Source organism: Microtus ochrogaster, linkage group LG4, assembly GCF_000317375.1.
Source record: "Microtus ochrogaster isolate Prairie Vole_2 linkage group LG4, MicOch1.0, whole genome shotgun sequence".
Classification (NCBI taxonomy): domain Eukaryota; kingdom Metazoa; phylum Chordata; class Mammalia; order Rodentia; family Cricetidae; genus Microtus; species Microtus ochrogaster.
The window spans coordinates 24,957,636-24,973,456 of record NC_022030.1 but is presented as its reverse complement, the minus strand read 5'-3'; the positions used below and the strand labels follow the sequence as shown (position 1 = coordinate 24,973,456).

At 40.1% G+C, this 15,821-nt stretch overlaps 1 protein-coding gene across 1 annotated transcript in view; it reads left to right on the top strand.

Annotated features, from left to right (window-relative positions):
* Positions 1 to 15,821, top strand: part of Man2a1 (mannosidase alpha class 2A member 1) — a 170,514-nt gene that overhangs the window by 30,831 nt on the left and 123,862 nt on the right. The window contains exon 4 of the mRNA XM_005361333.2: positions 11,045 to 11,216. Within this exon, the coding sequence (XP_005361390.1) occupies positions 11,045 to 11,216 (172 nt within the window). The remainder of the gene's footprint in view (positions 1 to 11,044; positions 11,217 to 15,821) is intronic.

The window sequence follows — 15,821 nt, the reverse complement described above, 5'->3', positions numbered from 1 at the left end:
GCTCTTCTGACGTCAGCTGGTCTGGGGTATGCACGTGGACGGGCAGGCAAAGCGTTCATATGTATAAAGTAAAATAAATCTAACACGTTAAAAGATACTTCATGAGAGAATCACTTTCTCCGGTAAATTCCACTTCCAAAAGGCAGCAGAGTGCTCATTGGAAGATTTGAGTCTTTAACCCAGAGAAGTAGAAGCAGTGGTTTGGGAGCTTTGGTGGAGGGGGTCTAAGTCCTAGCCTGGGCCTGTAGACCAAGATGACTTTAGGCAGGTCACTTAATCCCTCGGTGGATAAGGTTTATATCCAGAAGAATTAGAACGATAGTATCTTCCCAGGATGAGATGTAAAGGAACCCTGCATGACACAAAGATAGCTGTGATTACTGTAATTACTGTTATTTCCCACGAAGGCTTTCATTTGTCGAGGCTAGTGATCCCCTCCCCCAATGTAAGGGGAAATTGCTATAATTTCAGCGGCGCACGTGATTAGATGTGCGTGCTTGCTGGTGTGAACACACAGCACAGAGTGGGAGTTCAGTGAATTTAGTACAGTAGTTCTTGAGGCTGGGTTTCTAAACACTGTTTAGAAAGACTTCACCGAGCTTGTGTTTCTTACCTTCCTCAAGAACCTCGTCCTCTCTAGCTTGCCTCTTACTTTCAAGGATTTTTTTTTTTTGTATCTGCATGCGTGACTCACCTCCTTCCATCCTTTCCTAGTTTACTGAACGCTCTCTTTCCGATGTCCTCTTCCCGTGATGTAAGTGCAGCTCGCAGCTTCGGGCCTGAATGCGATTCATCGCTTTCCTCTTTTGGTTTCTCCGAAGTCTTTTTCCGCCATTTCCCCTGCCCTCTGCGCTCAGTTCCCACCAGCTCCCTTCCTTGTTGCTCTGTGACTTAAGCATCCAACCATAATATTAAAAGTCGTGGTTTACCAGGCAGGCTGCTGAGTGTTTTGCAAATAGCTGTTGCCGAGGAGAAGAGGTTGGGTGGCACCGATCACGGGAAAGGTGCTATCATCTTGTCACGGTGACACAGCAGTGACAGTACTGGGATCCCTCATGTCGTGCTCACCTGCGTTTCTCTCTTGAGTAAACCCGCGTGACAAAGCACACGTGTCTCCTCGTGCCTATTGCTGATTCTCAGTCTAATACGAGGCACATAGTCACTTGTGAATACGGAAGCTCTTCTCCGGGCTGTCTGTATTCCTTGACTGTAGGCACACGTCGTACACATACCCACACTTGCACGAGTTTAGAAATATACAGTGTTGGTACTGAGCCTACTGCGTTTAAGCTCACCCAGGGCTAGGGCTTTGTCTCACCTCCTGCCTTTTGTGGACCAGCTAGACCAACAACCGACACATCGCACCTCTTCTTGGTTCTGCTCCCAAGGCATTGCAATAATAATCGACTCTCTAGGTTAGGGTCTCATGTTTTGCATTAACTCCCATTTTTCTGTGTCTCCTTATTTTTATTTCTATTTTTTTTTTGAAAACACCCTTTGCACTCTTTAGAGTAACAGCAGTATTAAGCTCTTTGAGGGCAGGGATTTCTTAGATTCCCCGTTTGTTTGCATTATAGTTCCAGCTGTAGTATGCTGTTTGTGTGAGGACATCCGTAATAACTGTTTCTGACTGCAATAAATGGATCTGTCTGTTGGTATCCTAGCAACCACAGTGGACTCTTTTGTTTTAGTAGAAGATGTTAATGACCCTTACCCTAAGGCCCTTTGCCACTTGAGTTAAAAATAGTGGTCAGAAACAGACCCATTAAACCTAATGCCTCATGAAGCAAAATGATAGAGAGATGAACCCACTGACTTTCTTTGTTATTTTCACGATTCCCTAACAAAATAAAGCATTGATCACCTAAATTAGCCTGTGACAAATGAAAACATTCAGATCATGAAAAATCACTGTGTTAATAGGGAGAAAAACAGGAAAATATGTGTGTGTGTATTCTAAGTCAAACTACGACCGTAATGGGAAATCTTTGTAGAATACTCCCAAATGAATGTGCAATTAGGCAATTTACTTTCTAAATGAGATTTATAGAAAGTTGTTTGCATTTTCTGCAGCAACAATTTAAAACAAGCTTTGACTCAGTAGCTTGTTTCATCAGTGGGTTTATGTCTGTCGGGAATAGAAATATTTGAAATAGATTTTTAAACGAGTCCTGTCTTTGTCCTTTCACAAGGGATTTGCGGTGTGTGTATGTACATGCATACATAGATACACACATGTGTGCGATTGTTTCCTTTTGGGGATGACTTCATACTAGTAGGTAAGACAAGATACATTTTAAAAAATAGTAACTTGATAAATTTCCTAATTAAGTTTTCCAGGCTGCAAGGTATATGTCACCCAGCATTCAAATGGCCTACACGAATTAGAATAGAAAAGGAGTTGTTAGGTAAATGCTGATAGCTCTGCACCGCTATGGATTTGAAAAGTTTTGACGCATAGACCATGAAATTAAATATGAGTTGATAGATACATGTTCATGTTATATTTAATAAACTGATTAGAACACAATTACAGCACCTTTGTATCTACAATCTTAATTCTTCACTTCCCACTAGTTAAACTGCCAAAATACTTAGTTAATTTTCCTTCAAAGAAATCCCAGTGTGTAGAGAAAAGATAAGGTAGACTGGATGGAAGCGTGCACAGCATCTTGTCTGGGAGGCAATTTGTAAAGTGCACAGCAGATTGTAATGCCCTTGTCGTGTGACTCTAAACAGTAGGGAGAGCTAGTCACTAAGTTATACCAGAAAGCAATTTTCTTTTGTGCATTTATAGCTCTTTAGAAAAAAAAAGTATTGATTTAATGCATGATGGGATTTTGCCCATTTTTAAAACTAGGAAAATGCATTTTTTGGTGTGTTTCGTATTACATAATAATTAGAAATAGATTTGTTTATACATCTGTGGCTAAAGTTCAAAAAGACTAAAAACATGAAATCACAGTCTGAATTTCAAAGATTTTTGATTAAATATTACACTGTTGGAATTTGAAAGTGATTGGCCAGCTGTTGTTCGTGAATGTCTACGTATATCAAAGTGGAGAAGGAAGCCAGTGAGGTGGGTAGCGGCTGGGCCTGTGGTGTCAGCATGGGGAGAAAGTCCAACTCTGTTTAGCCATGCAGGGTAAACTGTGTTCTTTGGTTATTTGTTTTTTGTTTTTGATTTTCGAGACAGGGTTTCTCTGTAGCTTTTTGTTTCCTGTCCTTGAACTAGCTCTTGTAGACCAGGCTGGCCTCGAATGCTGGGATTATAGGCATGTGCCACCACCGCCCGGCTTGTTCTTTGGTTTTGACAACCATTATTGAAAAGGTTAATTCCCTCAGCCCACATAGCATGAGGAAGAACTGAGGGACAGGTTTTTTTTGTCCATCCTGTACCAGGGAAGGGGAGAGTCATATGCTAAGCCATGTTAAATGGTATAGTAAATTGTTGGAAGTCAGTCAGTGATAAATTCTCAGAGGCTGATGAATCGAAGCTCAGGATTGTCTCATTCTAAAATTCATGTTCTTCCCATTCACCACCCTGTTTATTAGGACGTTTATTTAATTTAAAGAGCTTCTGCATCTTTTTTAAATGGGGAGTAGCCAGTCCAACACATTTGCCTGAATGTCTGAGTTGTTAATGAAGTTAGCAAATAAAAATTCAGGACACTTAGCCAAACTTGAATTTCTAGTAAACAATGGATAGGGTTTTTTTTTTTTCTACAAGTATATGTATTCCAAATTTTAAATCAGTCATATTTATATTAAATGTTTACTTGCTATTTATTTAAAATTCAGATTTAACTTGGCATCTTGCTCCTTATCTGAATGATAGCATTTGAGAATTAAATAACAGCTTTGTGGAATTCTGTGTGTAAGAGGGATTCAAAATGTGAGTATTGAGATTCGTTTTTAGAGGAAGAAAGATCTGGTGATTTGGGCCATCGGTAGACTTCTTTCTTGAGGCATACACATGTCAGTTGCTCTTGAGGGATGTGGGTGACCATTGTACATCTGACTCTGATTTCAGCCTCTATCTATTTTCTTAGCTGGAATGTGTGAGAACTCACCAATGTCCTAGTAACAAAAGCTAGTACTAACCCTTAGGTCCATGTTCCAGAGATTTCCCGTCATTCTGGGCATTTTACGAGTGTTAAAACTATTACTCCACTCAGAAGCACTAAGATAATTCTATAACATTATCCTCACTTCGCAGAAGAAAAGTCAGGAGAGATAATAAGAGATCTGCCCGTCGCAGAGTGGTCTTAGCACATGTGACATTGGCTTCTGAACCATGGCTTGAGAATGGGTCTTCAATATAAAAGTACCTTTCCTTGGTACATTACTGAAGCCACAGGCAGAGCATCTATGAGGGAATTAAGCACTGTCATAGCTAGCTAGCATCATCTATGCTAGTAATTGCAAACACAAAAATGATCTTACTAACTTCATGCAAAAGTGGACACATCATTATGCTATTTCCTAGTCTTTTTTCCTTTTGATTTATTCCTGTTGAAATGGATGTCTGTGCTTTGAAATACAGGGCTTTTTTTATTGCTATGTTTTCCTCTATGATTAGGCGTGAGTTAGAAGCAGTGTTTTCCAGCTTTTAAAGTGATTTCCAGAAACTGTTTTACTTTGCATAACTTGTGTGACCCTAAGTCTGAATAACCCACGTGTGTACTGTAAGAATTGCCCATCAATGTCTTTAATATAACCCCCTCCCCCAAATTTTAAGCAGCTACTCTCTGTGTGGGGAGTTGCCAGTAGATGTTCACAGAGTACCCTTAGCAGAGAAGAGGGATACGCTTAGCATAGATGGATAACTTCTTTGGAAGCCTGACCTCATAGTTTTTAGTATCAGATATCAAGGTATGCAGGTCTCTTAATGGGCACTTAGGCAAGCAGTATGGGTGAGGGTCTCAGGAATTACACAGCTGGAAGATGAGCCCACCCTCAGCATTCTAAGGGGTAATGCAGATCGCTTCTGTGGTGTGGGGTGAAGTTTCCAACACAGGCCTCTCAGATGCATTAAAAAGCGCCATATCTCAAACAGTGTTACGGGAGTGAAGCTGATAGGCCTGGAAAACTATTAGATGGTGCTGAGCCACGGGAACGAAAGGTTATCTTCCTTCGGAAACCTGAGTTCAAAGCGTCTACAGTTTTAGAGGAATCAGCAGGTTTGTAGGTTCGCAGAGTCTTTGGAGGAGCCTCAATCTCATTTTTGACACTCCGCACTCCCTGGAAACTTTTCTTCAGCCACGAAGTTCTCTTGACTTCACCTGGATGCCCTCTTGAGTCCTTTGCCCCGTTTCTACTCCACTCTGTAGCCATTTTAAGCAGAACTACAAGTACCTTGCTTCCTGTTCTTCTGTTTCTATAGTGATACGAGCGGCGGGCTGCTTCCCATCACCTGGCTAGCTTTATACCCAAAATAATTACATGGAAACTGTATTCTTTTAAACACTGCCTGGCCCATTAGTTCCAGCCTCTTATTGGCTAGCTCTTATATATTGATCTAACCCATTTCTAATAATCTGTGTAGCCCACTAGGTGGCTTACCAGGGAAGATCTTAACCTGCATCTGTCTGGAGTAGGAGAATCGTGGCAACTCACTGAGTCAGCTTCTTTCTCCCAGCATTCTGTTCTGATCCCACCTAAGGGATCGCCTATCAAAATGGGCAGTTTCTTTATTAGCCAATGACCTTCCTCCATCATGTTTCAACTTTACATTTTAGTTTGTGCCTAACTAACGTTTTTAGTGTAGACATGTGTGAGTAATGATAGAAAGCCTTAACTCAATGTTTAGAACATGTTTAGTACCTCACTGCTGTTGTTACTAAATTGCTTTCCATGGTCTAGTCACGTGTCTGCAATGAACTGATGCCTATCTGGCTGCTCCCCATCTCTCTTAGTGGCTTATTGTTTGTCCATATGCTCTTGCCTCTGTCCGACACTGCATATGCTAAGACTTCTATTGTCCTGCTAGGGCTCCACTCTCTCTCTGTTCCCTCAGCATGTTGTTCTGGTATTCTCTGTGGAATCTGTTTTCATTTAGCTTTACCTTATGACTTACTTAGCCCCTATTAGTTCCCCAATACGTGTTTGGTTGAGTAAACTGAAATGTTAATTAAAGCTCTTCCAGTTTATTAGGGGGACAGAGGAACCTAATTTATAATAGAAACATTGGAATTAAAATTAATCAGTGGTGTAATCAAATAATGGTAATAACAATTAAGATTATATGCTGTCCCTCAGGTGTAAGGTTGTATGTTGCAGTTTGATATTGAAGAATTAGCAAGTGATGGGAGAAACTTGTTGATCTTTTGTTGATAGAGAATAACTTTATTACTGAGATAAAGAAGGTTTCTTTTAAGCTGTAAACTTCCTTTGTATTACTTTTAAATTTGAGGATACTGTTAACAGTGCAATGGAGGTAATTCAAAGTTTGAGTTGCTGGGTTTTTACATGATTACCAGTATGTCACTTACCTCACTATAATTATTCAACTCAAAATCAACAAATTCCCAAAAGTTAGTGCTTACTTAAGTTTTGAGTGGAATTAATGTTATTTTAAAAAGTGATTACAGCAGCTGTGAACCTCACAAATGCAGCAATGGTATTGAGAAAGGCTCCCTTTTTGGGGGATGTATGCTCCTTATAGAGGCTTCCCCCTGCCCCCTTAAAGACAAGATGTGTAGCCCTGGCTGTTCTGGAACTTACTATGTAGACCAGGATGACCTGGAAGTTACAGTGATCATCCTGCCCTCTACCTTCAAAGTGCTGGGATTAAAGGTGTGCACCACTACGCCTGGCCTGCTAGCAACTCTTAGACTCTTACTAATGGAGCAGCTTGGAGCTACTGGGCAGTGATCGTGAGGGTAGCAGAACATATTAATGTTGACTGTAGTAAGTCGTTTGGTTTCATTCTAGTTGAATAGATGTTCATATGAAGTCCATGTGCTTTTGTCTCTGTGTTCCTGTGTCAAGCAACATACTCCCTGAACTCTTCGATTTATGAGAATTGCTTGGTTTGAATTTCTGGTTGTGGTATATACCCAACCCTGTTTTTAAATTTTTCAGGAACTAGGGCCAGAATACAGGAAGGCCACATTCTTTGTTTCTAAATATTTAAAAGTTATAAATAAAAGAAATTGATTGTAGAGAGATGAAGAGATGAGGTGGGAATTGAGGAGGTGAGGTGGGCCTTCTGCTTACCTAAAGAAACAGAAGTAACTCAGGACTCAGGGAGATTGAATAGGCTTCCCAGGCCGCAGTTTCTCACAGAAATGGCGTGGCTTATTTGGCCATGGCATATTCGGGAAGGGACAACCTGTGGGGTAGCCAAACTCTCTTTCCTCCCAGATGTGGGTGTGTCCCCATCCAATAGGAGCTGTACTTGCAGATAGTATATTGTTATCTACACGCTGCAGATCATAGGCCTCTTGGATACTCTCAGGCTGGAGGTCCTACTGTAGGGCTGAGGGGAAGGTAGGGACTTAGCACCCTGGGGCTGTTGGACTCTCACTTAGTGGGCAGGGCACACTCCGTGTGGGCAAATTCTTTGCTCTGGGGCACTGGAGTAGAAAGAGGTATGGCCAGTGGTATAATGAGAAAATATTTCTGGAGCCCCGTTCCCTGGCCAGGTGGCTTTTACCCGGGTTTGGGGTGGGGGTGGGGTGTAGGATGGGGCGGGGTGGGAGGGTAGTACTGTGTGTGAAAGGAAGTGTCCTTTGAGAGGATTCTTCTCCAGGCTTCCAAATCATGATCCAGAGTTCAAAACACGAAACACGGCTTGCCAGTGACTAAGAGACGCCAGGCTGCTTCAGTGCACATAAAATAGACAGCTGGGCTTTTAACGTTGCTAGTTTTTTTTTTTTTTTTTTAATTGTAAACTTAAAACAGTGGCATTGAATTGGGATTTATACCTTCTTCGTTTAACTAATTTTTCACTCATTTTAGTTTCTTTCTAGCTAGTAACTGTTAGTTCTTATATGGGCAACAACACTGTTGGAGTGAAAATGGATAAAAGGAAATGTATTCTTAACATGGCTCTAGTCCTGGTTCAGTTTCTTGTGTATTAAACGCTAAGAGGAAGGCTGTGAATTGGGCGCTTACGTAAATGAACCTGAAACTCGGTGTCCTCAGATTATTAAATCTAGAGGTAGGAATATAATTCCACATCACAAAATATTCATCCCATGAAGCTTTGCATAAAACATTATCTTTCTGATTGGTCTCCCGTTAATATGCAATTGTAGTTTTTGCAGTAATTTAGAGGAAGAAAGACCCAATTCAGAGTAAAAGGGAATACTTGATTAGTCTATTGTATAAGAGCAATAAAAGCTAATTTACTGTTATATTGCTCAATATTGAAAGCTGCAAGAAACTCTCCCTGTTCTTTATTCATTAATTATGCTATATTGTAGCAGTATTAGTATCAATTATAGACAAGTTTTATGGAAGGCTTTTATGTTGACATCTCTGAGTTGTATTTTGCCTCACGTAAATATCTTTGACATATTTTTTACCTGATTGTTGAAGGGCGAATGAAGTGTTGAAGGCAGAGTGGTTGAATCAGTCACCGTAGTTTTTCTTTGAAAATTCTTGTGATAAACTGTTTTTGGAATTCAGGGATCTCTGTTAGTAGCAAGTTCCAGCTGTTGGAAATGCGTAGTTGTACTATTGATGAGAAAATAGTAGGCCGTCTTAGTTTGCCTTTTATGCTAGTTTATGGGGTTTGTTTTTGTTTTTAATTAATGTTGGAGGTTTTACGCTGTCCAGAGTGCCTCAGTTTTGTTCATATACAAGTAATTGAACTTTGCTAAAATTCAGGCAAGAGGGACATGTGACATTTGAAAGGCGATAATTCTAAGTGAGCCCTTCAGGGAGTTTTAGTGCTCCTTGTTCTTTCTGCACATATATGATCATGACACAGAAGTCCATTTGCTTTGACATCTGTGAATTCAGGTTAATCTTGTGCTGTGTAGGTAGATAGAGAATGTTAAATCAAGCATTGTGATACGAGTTGATAAATCAGCATTGTGATCTTTAGTTTTTGCAAAGCAGTAGCTTTAGCTCTCAGGCTGTGTGTGCCTCCCAGTCTCTATGACAGAGCACTACAGTTTCTATGACTGAGTGGCTTCCAAGAACCAGGCTAGAGACTGGAAGGTTTTTGACCTCTCTCCTTGGCTTCTGGCTTTAATGACCTTCTTCCTCATCTTCCTGGCCAGGTTTCTCTGTATCTGCCTGGGTCCTAATATTATTTCAGATTAAGAACCCTCTTCCTTACTTTATTTTCCATGAATTAACCATTTAAAGACCTTATCTCCAATACAGTCACATTCTGAGACAGGAGGAGTTATGACTTCGTCTGTCAGAGAAATAATGCCTTTTTAAATTTTGCCTTTCCTTCATTTGTTTGTACAAATGGCCAAGGCCAGGCTGTTGATAGAAAAACAAAAAACTACCAAGTACTCTATTATTCTGCAGGTTCTGTGTTACATCTTCCAAGCTCAGTCTTGAGTACTCACATCTTCAAACTCAAGAGTGTTGGGATGGACACCCTCCTTTAGGAGTAGACTGTTATTTCTTTGCTCCTCTCTGGGAATCCAGGTATTGGTCCTGGCCCTGTGCCAGGCTTGGTTAGTGCCCTGGTAAAACATGGTGGGACTCCTTGTGCACCACTCTTGAACAAGAGATGTTGGGGTTTTGCTGAAGGCAAAGGCTTTTTAGGCTAACATGGGAAAGTTATTTCATCCAGAAAGCATTCTTTGATGACAAACCAGCTCAAATGTCCCCTAGGTTGAGAAAGTCTTAGGAAGAAAACTTGACATTGTATTCCTGTTCGGCTCCTCGTGACGCACCCGAATATCGCAGGTGCCCAACAACTGGGAGAGATTCTCACAGCTGTAGTACCCTTTTCAGACACATCTGTTTCAGAATACCCTGTTAAAACAAGCGGATCATATGCTCTTCCCCATCAAGGGCTTTCTCTTTTCTTTTTTCCCTAGCAAGTGCAATATCGGCTGAGTGTTAAGTTAACCATAGACAAACAGAAGTACTGTTTGGACTCACTCCCCTTCACGTCTCTTGAATGTATGGATTTTGGTAGCAGTTAGACAGTAGTCCAGCTTAGAAGTAGCAGCTCTCCTCCCTTTAAGATTGTAGACATGGGAACATATCATCCTCCACAGGGTCCACTCTGTCTGTCACCAGTCTGTGTAATTGGTGGCCACGTGGACGTAGCCTTGGACATTTTAGTCATCCATCTGGTAGACCTGTGCTTGACTTGCGAGTCTTGTTAATGTTTCCTGTTATGTCAAGTCTAATGATTTGGGGAAATAGTTTCCAAGTTGTTTGGGGAGTAGTAGGATAAATTAGGGAACCAAGTTCTCTTCTGGGGGAAAACATTAACATGTTCACATTTGCCCTTTATTTAGTGACTTTGCGCTCCTAGACAGTTGCATGATGGGAACAAATGCCTGTGTTTGGGCAGAATGCTGTGTTCAGTATTCTTATCAGCTCTGTAATCACTGTATGCTTTGCTGGGAATGTCAGGGCCTCGTTTGAATTTGCCTTGCTTTGTTTTAGTTTTCACTTATTGGGTGGGTGGAGCTTTCTGAGGTATGATGAAAGGGTGCAATTCTAATCCCAAATTATGAGAACACTTGTTAGTACTATTTAGATTTTTAAATCTAGGATAAAAAAGTCCGAGCCAAACACTAAGTAATTGAATTTATTGTTAAATAAAAATGACTTTTTTTTTTTTAAAAAAAGGCTTAGTTCATTATTTTCCTTTATGTCTGAATTTTTGTGAATGTCTGAATATTTCATCATTTCAATGGCAGTAGGTTTTTATTTCCCTGTCAACTAAAAGAGAATTTCATTAATTAAGCACACTTTTAAGTCCGCTTTTAAGGTGTGGGTTTTACTTGAACAAAAGAGCTAAGGGTATCCAATAGTAATTCGGTGGAATGGGATTAAGTTGCAATCAGCCATATCAACTGGACCTTTGTGGTGTATTTGTGTCTTGATTTAGGTTGGTTGAAGACTTTCAATGACTACTTTAGAGACAAGACTCAGTATATTTTTAATAACATGGTCCTAAAGCTGAAAGAAGACTCAAGCAGGAAGTTTATATGGGCTGAGATCTCTTACCTTTCAAAGTGGTGGGATATGATAGATATTCCGAAGAAGGAAGCTGTTAAAAGGTTTGTCTCAATTTTTTTTAAATTTAGTAATATTAAAGATCCATAACAAATGTAGAATATTTAGAAGGTGAACATTTAGCATTTTTTTTTTTTTTTTTTTTGGTGCACTTTTAGCTTTGAGGTTGAACTTGAGTATGATCCCCATCTTGTTTGTATTGATTTTAGTCTATCCCTGAGAAAGGAATGCTCGGTCTTTCCACTGAAATCTGTATGTTCATCCGCTGTCCTAGAAATGGGCTTGCTAGGTCAAAGGAGTTGTTATTGTAAGGACCTTTCAGAACGGCCATTGCCCAGTTTTCTAAATACAGATGTGCCAGTATCTGCTTCTTTTCACTGTGTAATTTTTGAAAACTATAGCTAACCTATCTGAAAAATAATTTGCTTTTAGTTTTTGCCAAGAATTTTCTCATATGAACAAAGGTAGTTGGTTTCTGGGTTTTGTTTTGGGAGCTTGGCTCGTACTCTTTTTTACTAATTTGTAGGGATATACCTGTTTGAAGATTTTATTTCTAATTAGTTCATGATAGACAGATCAATTTTTTATGAAGTCAAATTGTTAATCTTTTTTCTTTTGCTGTTTTGTCTGCTGCGAGAGTTAGGTCTTCCTCAACCCACAGTTAAGGTAAATAGTTCATTTTTTATCCCCCATGTTAATATATTTTTTTAATCCTCAGTTCCAAAACCCTTACTTAATGATTTAAAAGTTGGTCTTTGGGGAGGCTCTCTGATCCAAGTGCATTTGTTCTGAATAGTTAGGCATTGTCTGGGATTACTGCTCACTGTCCCTGTAGAGCTCTTGATAAAGTAGTCACTGTTGTGAGTATTGCCAGTCATGACAGATACTCCTCTCTGCGGCTCTGTGAAGTAGACTCTTGCTGTACAGTCCAGGGCACTGGCTCACTGAGGGGTCACTGAGCTGTAGGTGACAGGACTGGTGGTCCTGCCCAGGCTGTCCACCTGCTGAGTCCTTTGTACACATGCCACTTCTTTGAGGGTGTTTTTCTAAAACTTTTTATTTATTATTATTATTATTATTATTTTATGTGCACTGGTGTTTTGCCTGCATGTATATCCGTCATGCGAGGGTGTTGGAGTTACAGACAGTTCTGTGAGCTGCCATGTAGGTGCTCGACATTGAATCTGGGTCCTTGGAAGAGCAGTCGGTGCTCTTAACCACTGAGCCCATCTCTCCAGCTCACTTCTCTGAGTTGTAATGTGTCCATCTTTTTCTACTGATAGAAAGCGTCATCTTTAGTGTACTAAAATATTCACAGGCTTGGGCTTTCTGATCTGTTTGATGGATTCTGATGACTTTTGTCTAAAATTATTGGAATTTTATAGTGTTTTAAAAACTGGCAGTTTAAATCTTGTCTTTTTGTATTCAAAAGCCTTTTAATGAGTAACAGTTTAATTTTCCCAAAGGGTTTTAGAATTAATTTAAGTTTCTTCCTACCTCATCAGAAAGTATCTTTAGATTTTAATAGATTGACACGAACATTTGAGGATGATTTGAGGAAAATTGATGACTATCATATTCATTGGAGAGTATTTTTTTTTCTCACTGGTAACAGGCTCACATGGTTGGTTAGGAGAGAGACACAGGTTTCGAGGACAGGGGAATAAATAGACCGGAGAGCTACCGTGGTCATAGGAGAAGCCACTCTTCCTCCATAGGCGAGTGCTGCCATAGCAACAGGGTCGACAGGATCCAGTTAACACAAGAGAATCTGCAATCTGCAATTCCAAAGTGTTATATAATGTATCTTGACTTTCTAAGTGGAAATATTAGCAATGCTTTAGATTAACATCGTGTTCTCGCTCCTTCACACGTGGGGCAGAGGGGAGAACAGACAGAGTCATGCAAACATGGAGAGGGAAGGAGGGAGGAGAGAGAGAACACCAAACAGCATACCGAATCCATAGATTAGATCTAGCTACCCTTTGGTACCTCTTAAAAATCTGGACTCTTAGAAAGTTACATAGAACTGGTGAAGGCCCTATGAATTCTTAATTCTTAAGAACTAAGATTTAAGAAGGTGTTTGTTTACATCTTGCTAACTGATACATATTTTCTAAAGTGTAAGAAATTTTATTGAAATTGCTTAAATTTGATGAGTTTATCCCATTTATAGTTATTTTTTTTTTGTTTTCAGAATTGATTATCTGATTTTAAAATTAGACCGGTGAAAACTTTTCATTCTTTTTCTTTTGCCAGTTTTGCCGGTTCCCATAACGCCCAGAATGAATTTGTAGTTTGCTGGGTATTACCCTCTTTCTTTTCTTCTTTTTCTCTTTCATGATTCTTTCTCCCTGCTTACACTAGTGCTAAACAGACAGGCTCCCTTTAGCACTACTTTAACTAACTAATGTTGTCCCCCCCCCCCATTTTCTCATTCTATTATTCCTAGCTACTCAGCAGCTGTAGTTGTGGCTTTTTTTTTTTTCTGACTTGAATGCTAGAGAGTACTTCACAACTTGAAGTGCTATTTTTCCAAGTTACATTTGTTTCTAGTCAGCTTGAATCTCTAGTGGTCTGAGAGTGTGGACTCTACTAGCTTCATTCTTTTGTGCCACCTCAGTATATGACCAGCGTTGAGCCTTATATTGGTACCTGAAGAGGGGAGTGTGTTAAGCTGCATTTTGATGAGTATGTGTTTTATAATTATTGTTCTCACCTGGGTACAATCAGGTCTTCTGCTGGGCCACATAACCATTCCTAAATTATGCAAAATTGCATAATGCAAGGACAGGGGTTGTGGAAAAAATACGTAAGGGCGAGATGGCTGAACATTCAATAATTTCCTTAATAACCCACACGAAAGAACCCAGAAAGGGACGGCCAATAAAGGTTCCAGTTCAGTTTGACTATGTAGATCAATTAGTTAAGAGTTGCATACCTGTTATGAAAAACATGTCAACTTATTTTGTATCAGATCTGGAGTGTGCTCGTGGATGTGGGTGTCCTGCCTGAGGAGGACAGAGTGATGTTATTGTGAAATTGTGGCGAATGTGTACTCTGAGATCCATTGTAATGTTGCACAGAGGGTGTGTGCATGACTTGCATCATGATGAGCCGAGGGAGCTGGTTGATACCCACGTGTGTAACCCTGCAGGCCTGGGTTCAGCTAGGCACAGTCATCCGCCTTCATCTACTGCTTCACAGGGAATAAATCGTACAAAGGCATTGCAAGTTTTTTCACTGATTGGATCAATCATCACTTTAGAACAAATTTCAGTTTTTCCTCCATTGATTTGCTTGTTTTTTGGTTTTATGTGTTGTGTGCGCATGTGGGCATGCAGAGGTCAGAGGACAAACCATGGGAATTACTTCTCTCCATCATGGTTCCTAGAGATGTAACTTAGGCCACCAGTCTTGACAGTAAGCATTCTACCCACTGAACTATCTCTCCGGCCTAGATTGTCATTTCGAAAGCAAGTATTCATAGCAGAACTGACAGGATTTATTTGGTACTGTTTTCTTGCCAGCTTCCCTTGTCTCCCTTTTTCCCTTTGATCCTTTTGCTCACTCCTTCATCCATCCATCCATCCATCCATCCATCCATCCATCCATCCATCTATCCATCCATCCATTTATCTATCCATCTATCCATCCATTCATCTATCCATCCATCCATCCATCCATCCATCCATCTATCCATCCATCCATCCATCCACCCACCCACCCACCCACCAGGCAGTCCTGAAAGTCAGGTATAGGGCAGGAATTGAAAAGCTCTGGGCGCTTCCTGGGTATATTGATTCTTCAAGAATCAATTGTCTGGTTCAGCATTGAAGAGCTGGTTTTTCCTTTGAATGACTAGTATGCATGTCACTACCCTTTTGTTGTTCCTTCTGACTGGAAGGGCAGCCAGTTTGGAATGGTAAGTGTGGAAAGGCTGCCTGGGTTCAAATCCTGACAATCTTAGTTACTTTTGGGCACGTCACTTAATTTTTCTGTGTTGTGGTGTATTTGTCAAATGCATTTAACATTGGGGTCAAGCCTGTTGGGTTTTTATGAGGATTGAATTATTATAAATATGATGATTAACATTTCTTTTATTATTTTTGAAGTGCTGAGAATTGAACCCAGGGCTTCTTACATATGGGACAAGTCCTTTGCTACACACCTATATATATCCCTAGCCTGACATAGACCTAAAAAATTCACAATAAATATTCATGGTTCTTATTTTTGAAACTTTTATTTTCTATTTGGACTATTTTTCTTGGCCACTTTATAGAATTTTTAGTTTTGAAGCTGTCTTTGAATATATTCATATTTTAATAGGAAGTTAATTATAAATTTATTTTTCTGTTCTGTATTTAAAAAGCTGGCTTATATAATGCTTCATTGAGGATTTTCTGTGGCCAGATGCTCTTTAGTATTTAAAACATGAAACTCTAAGTTCTCATCAAGTTACCAATCCAGGTGCATGGACCTTTTCATTGTTTTCCATTGGTAGCTCGATTTCTTCAACATGTGTGTGCTGCAGTTCTCAGCATGTGTGTAGCAGTCCTCAGTGTGTGTGTGCTGCAGTCCTCAGCATGTGTGTGTGCTGCAATCCTCAGCGTGTGTGTGCTGCAGTCCTCAGCATGTGTGCTGCA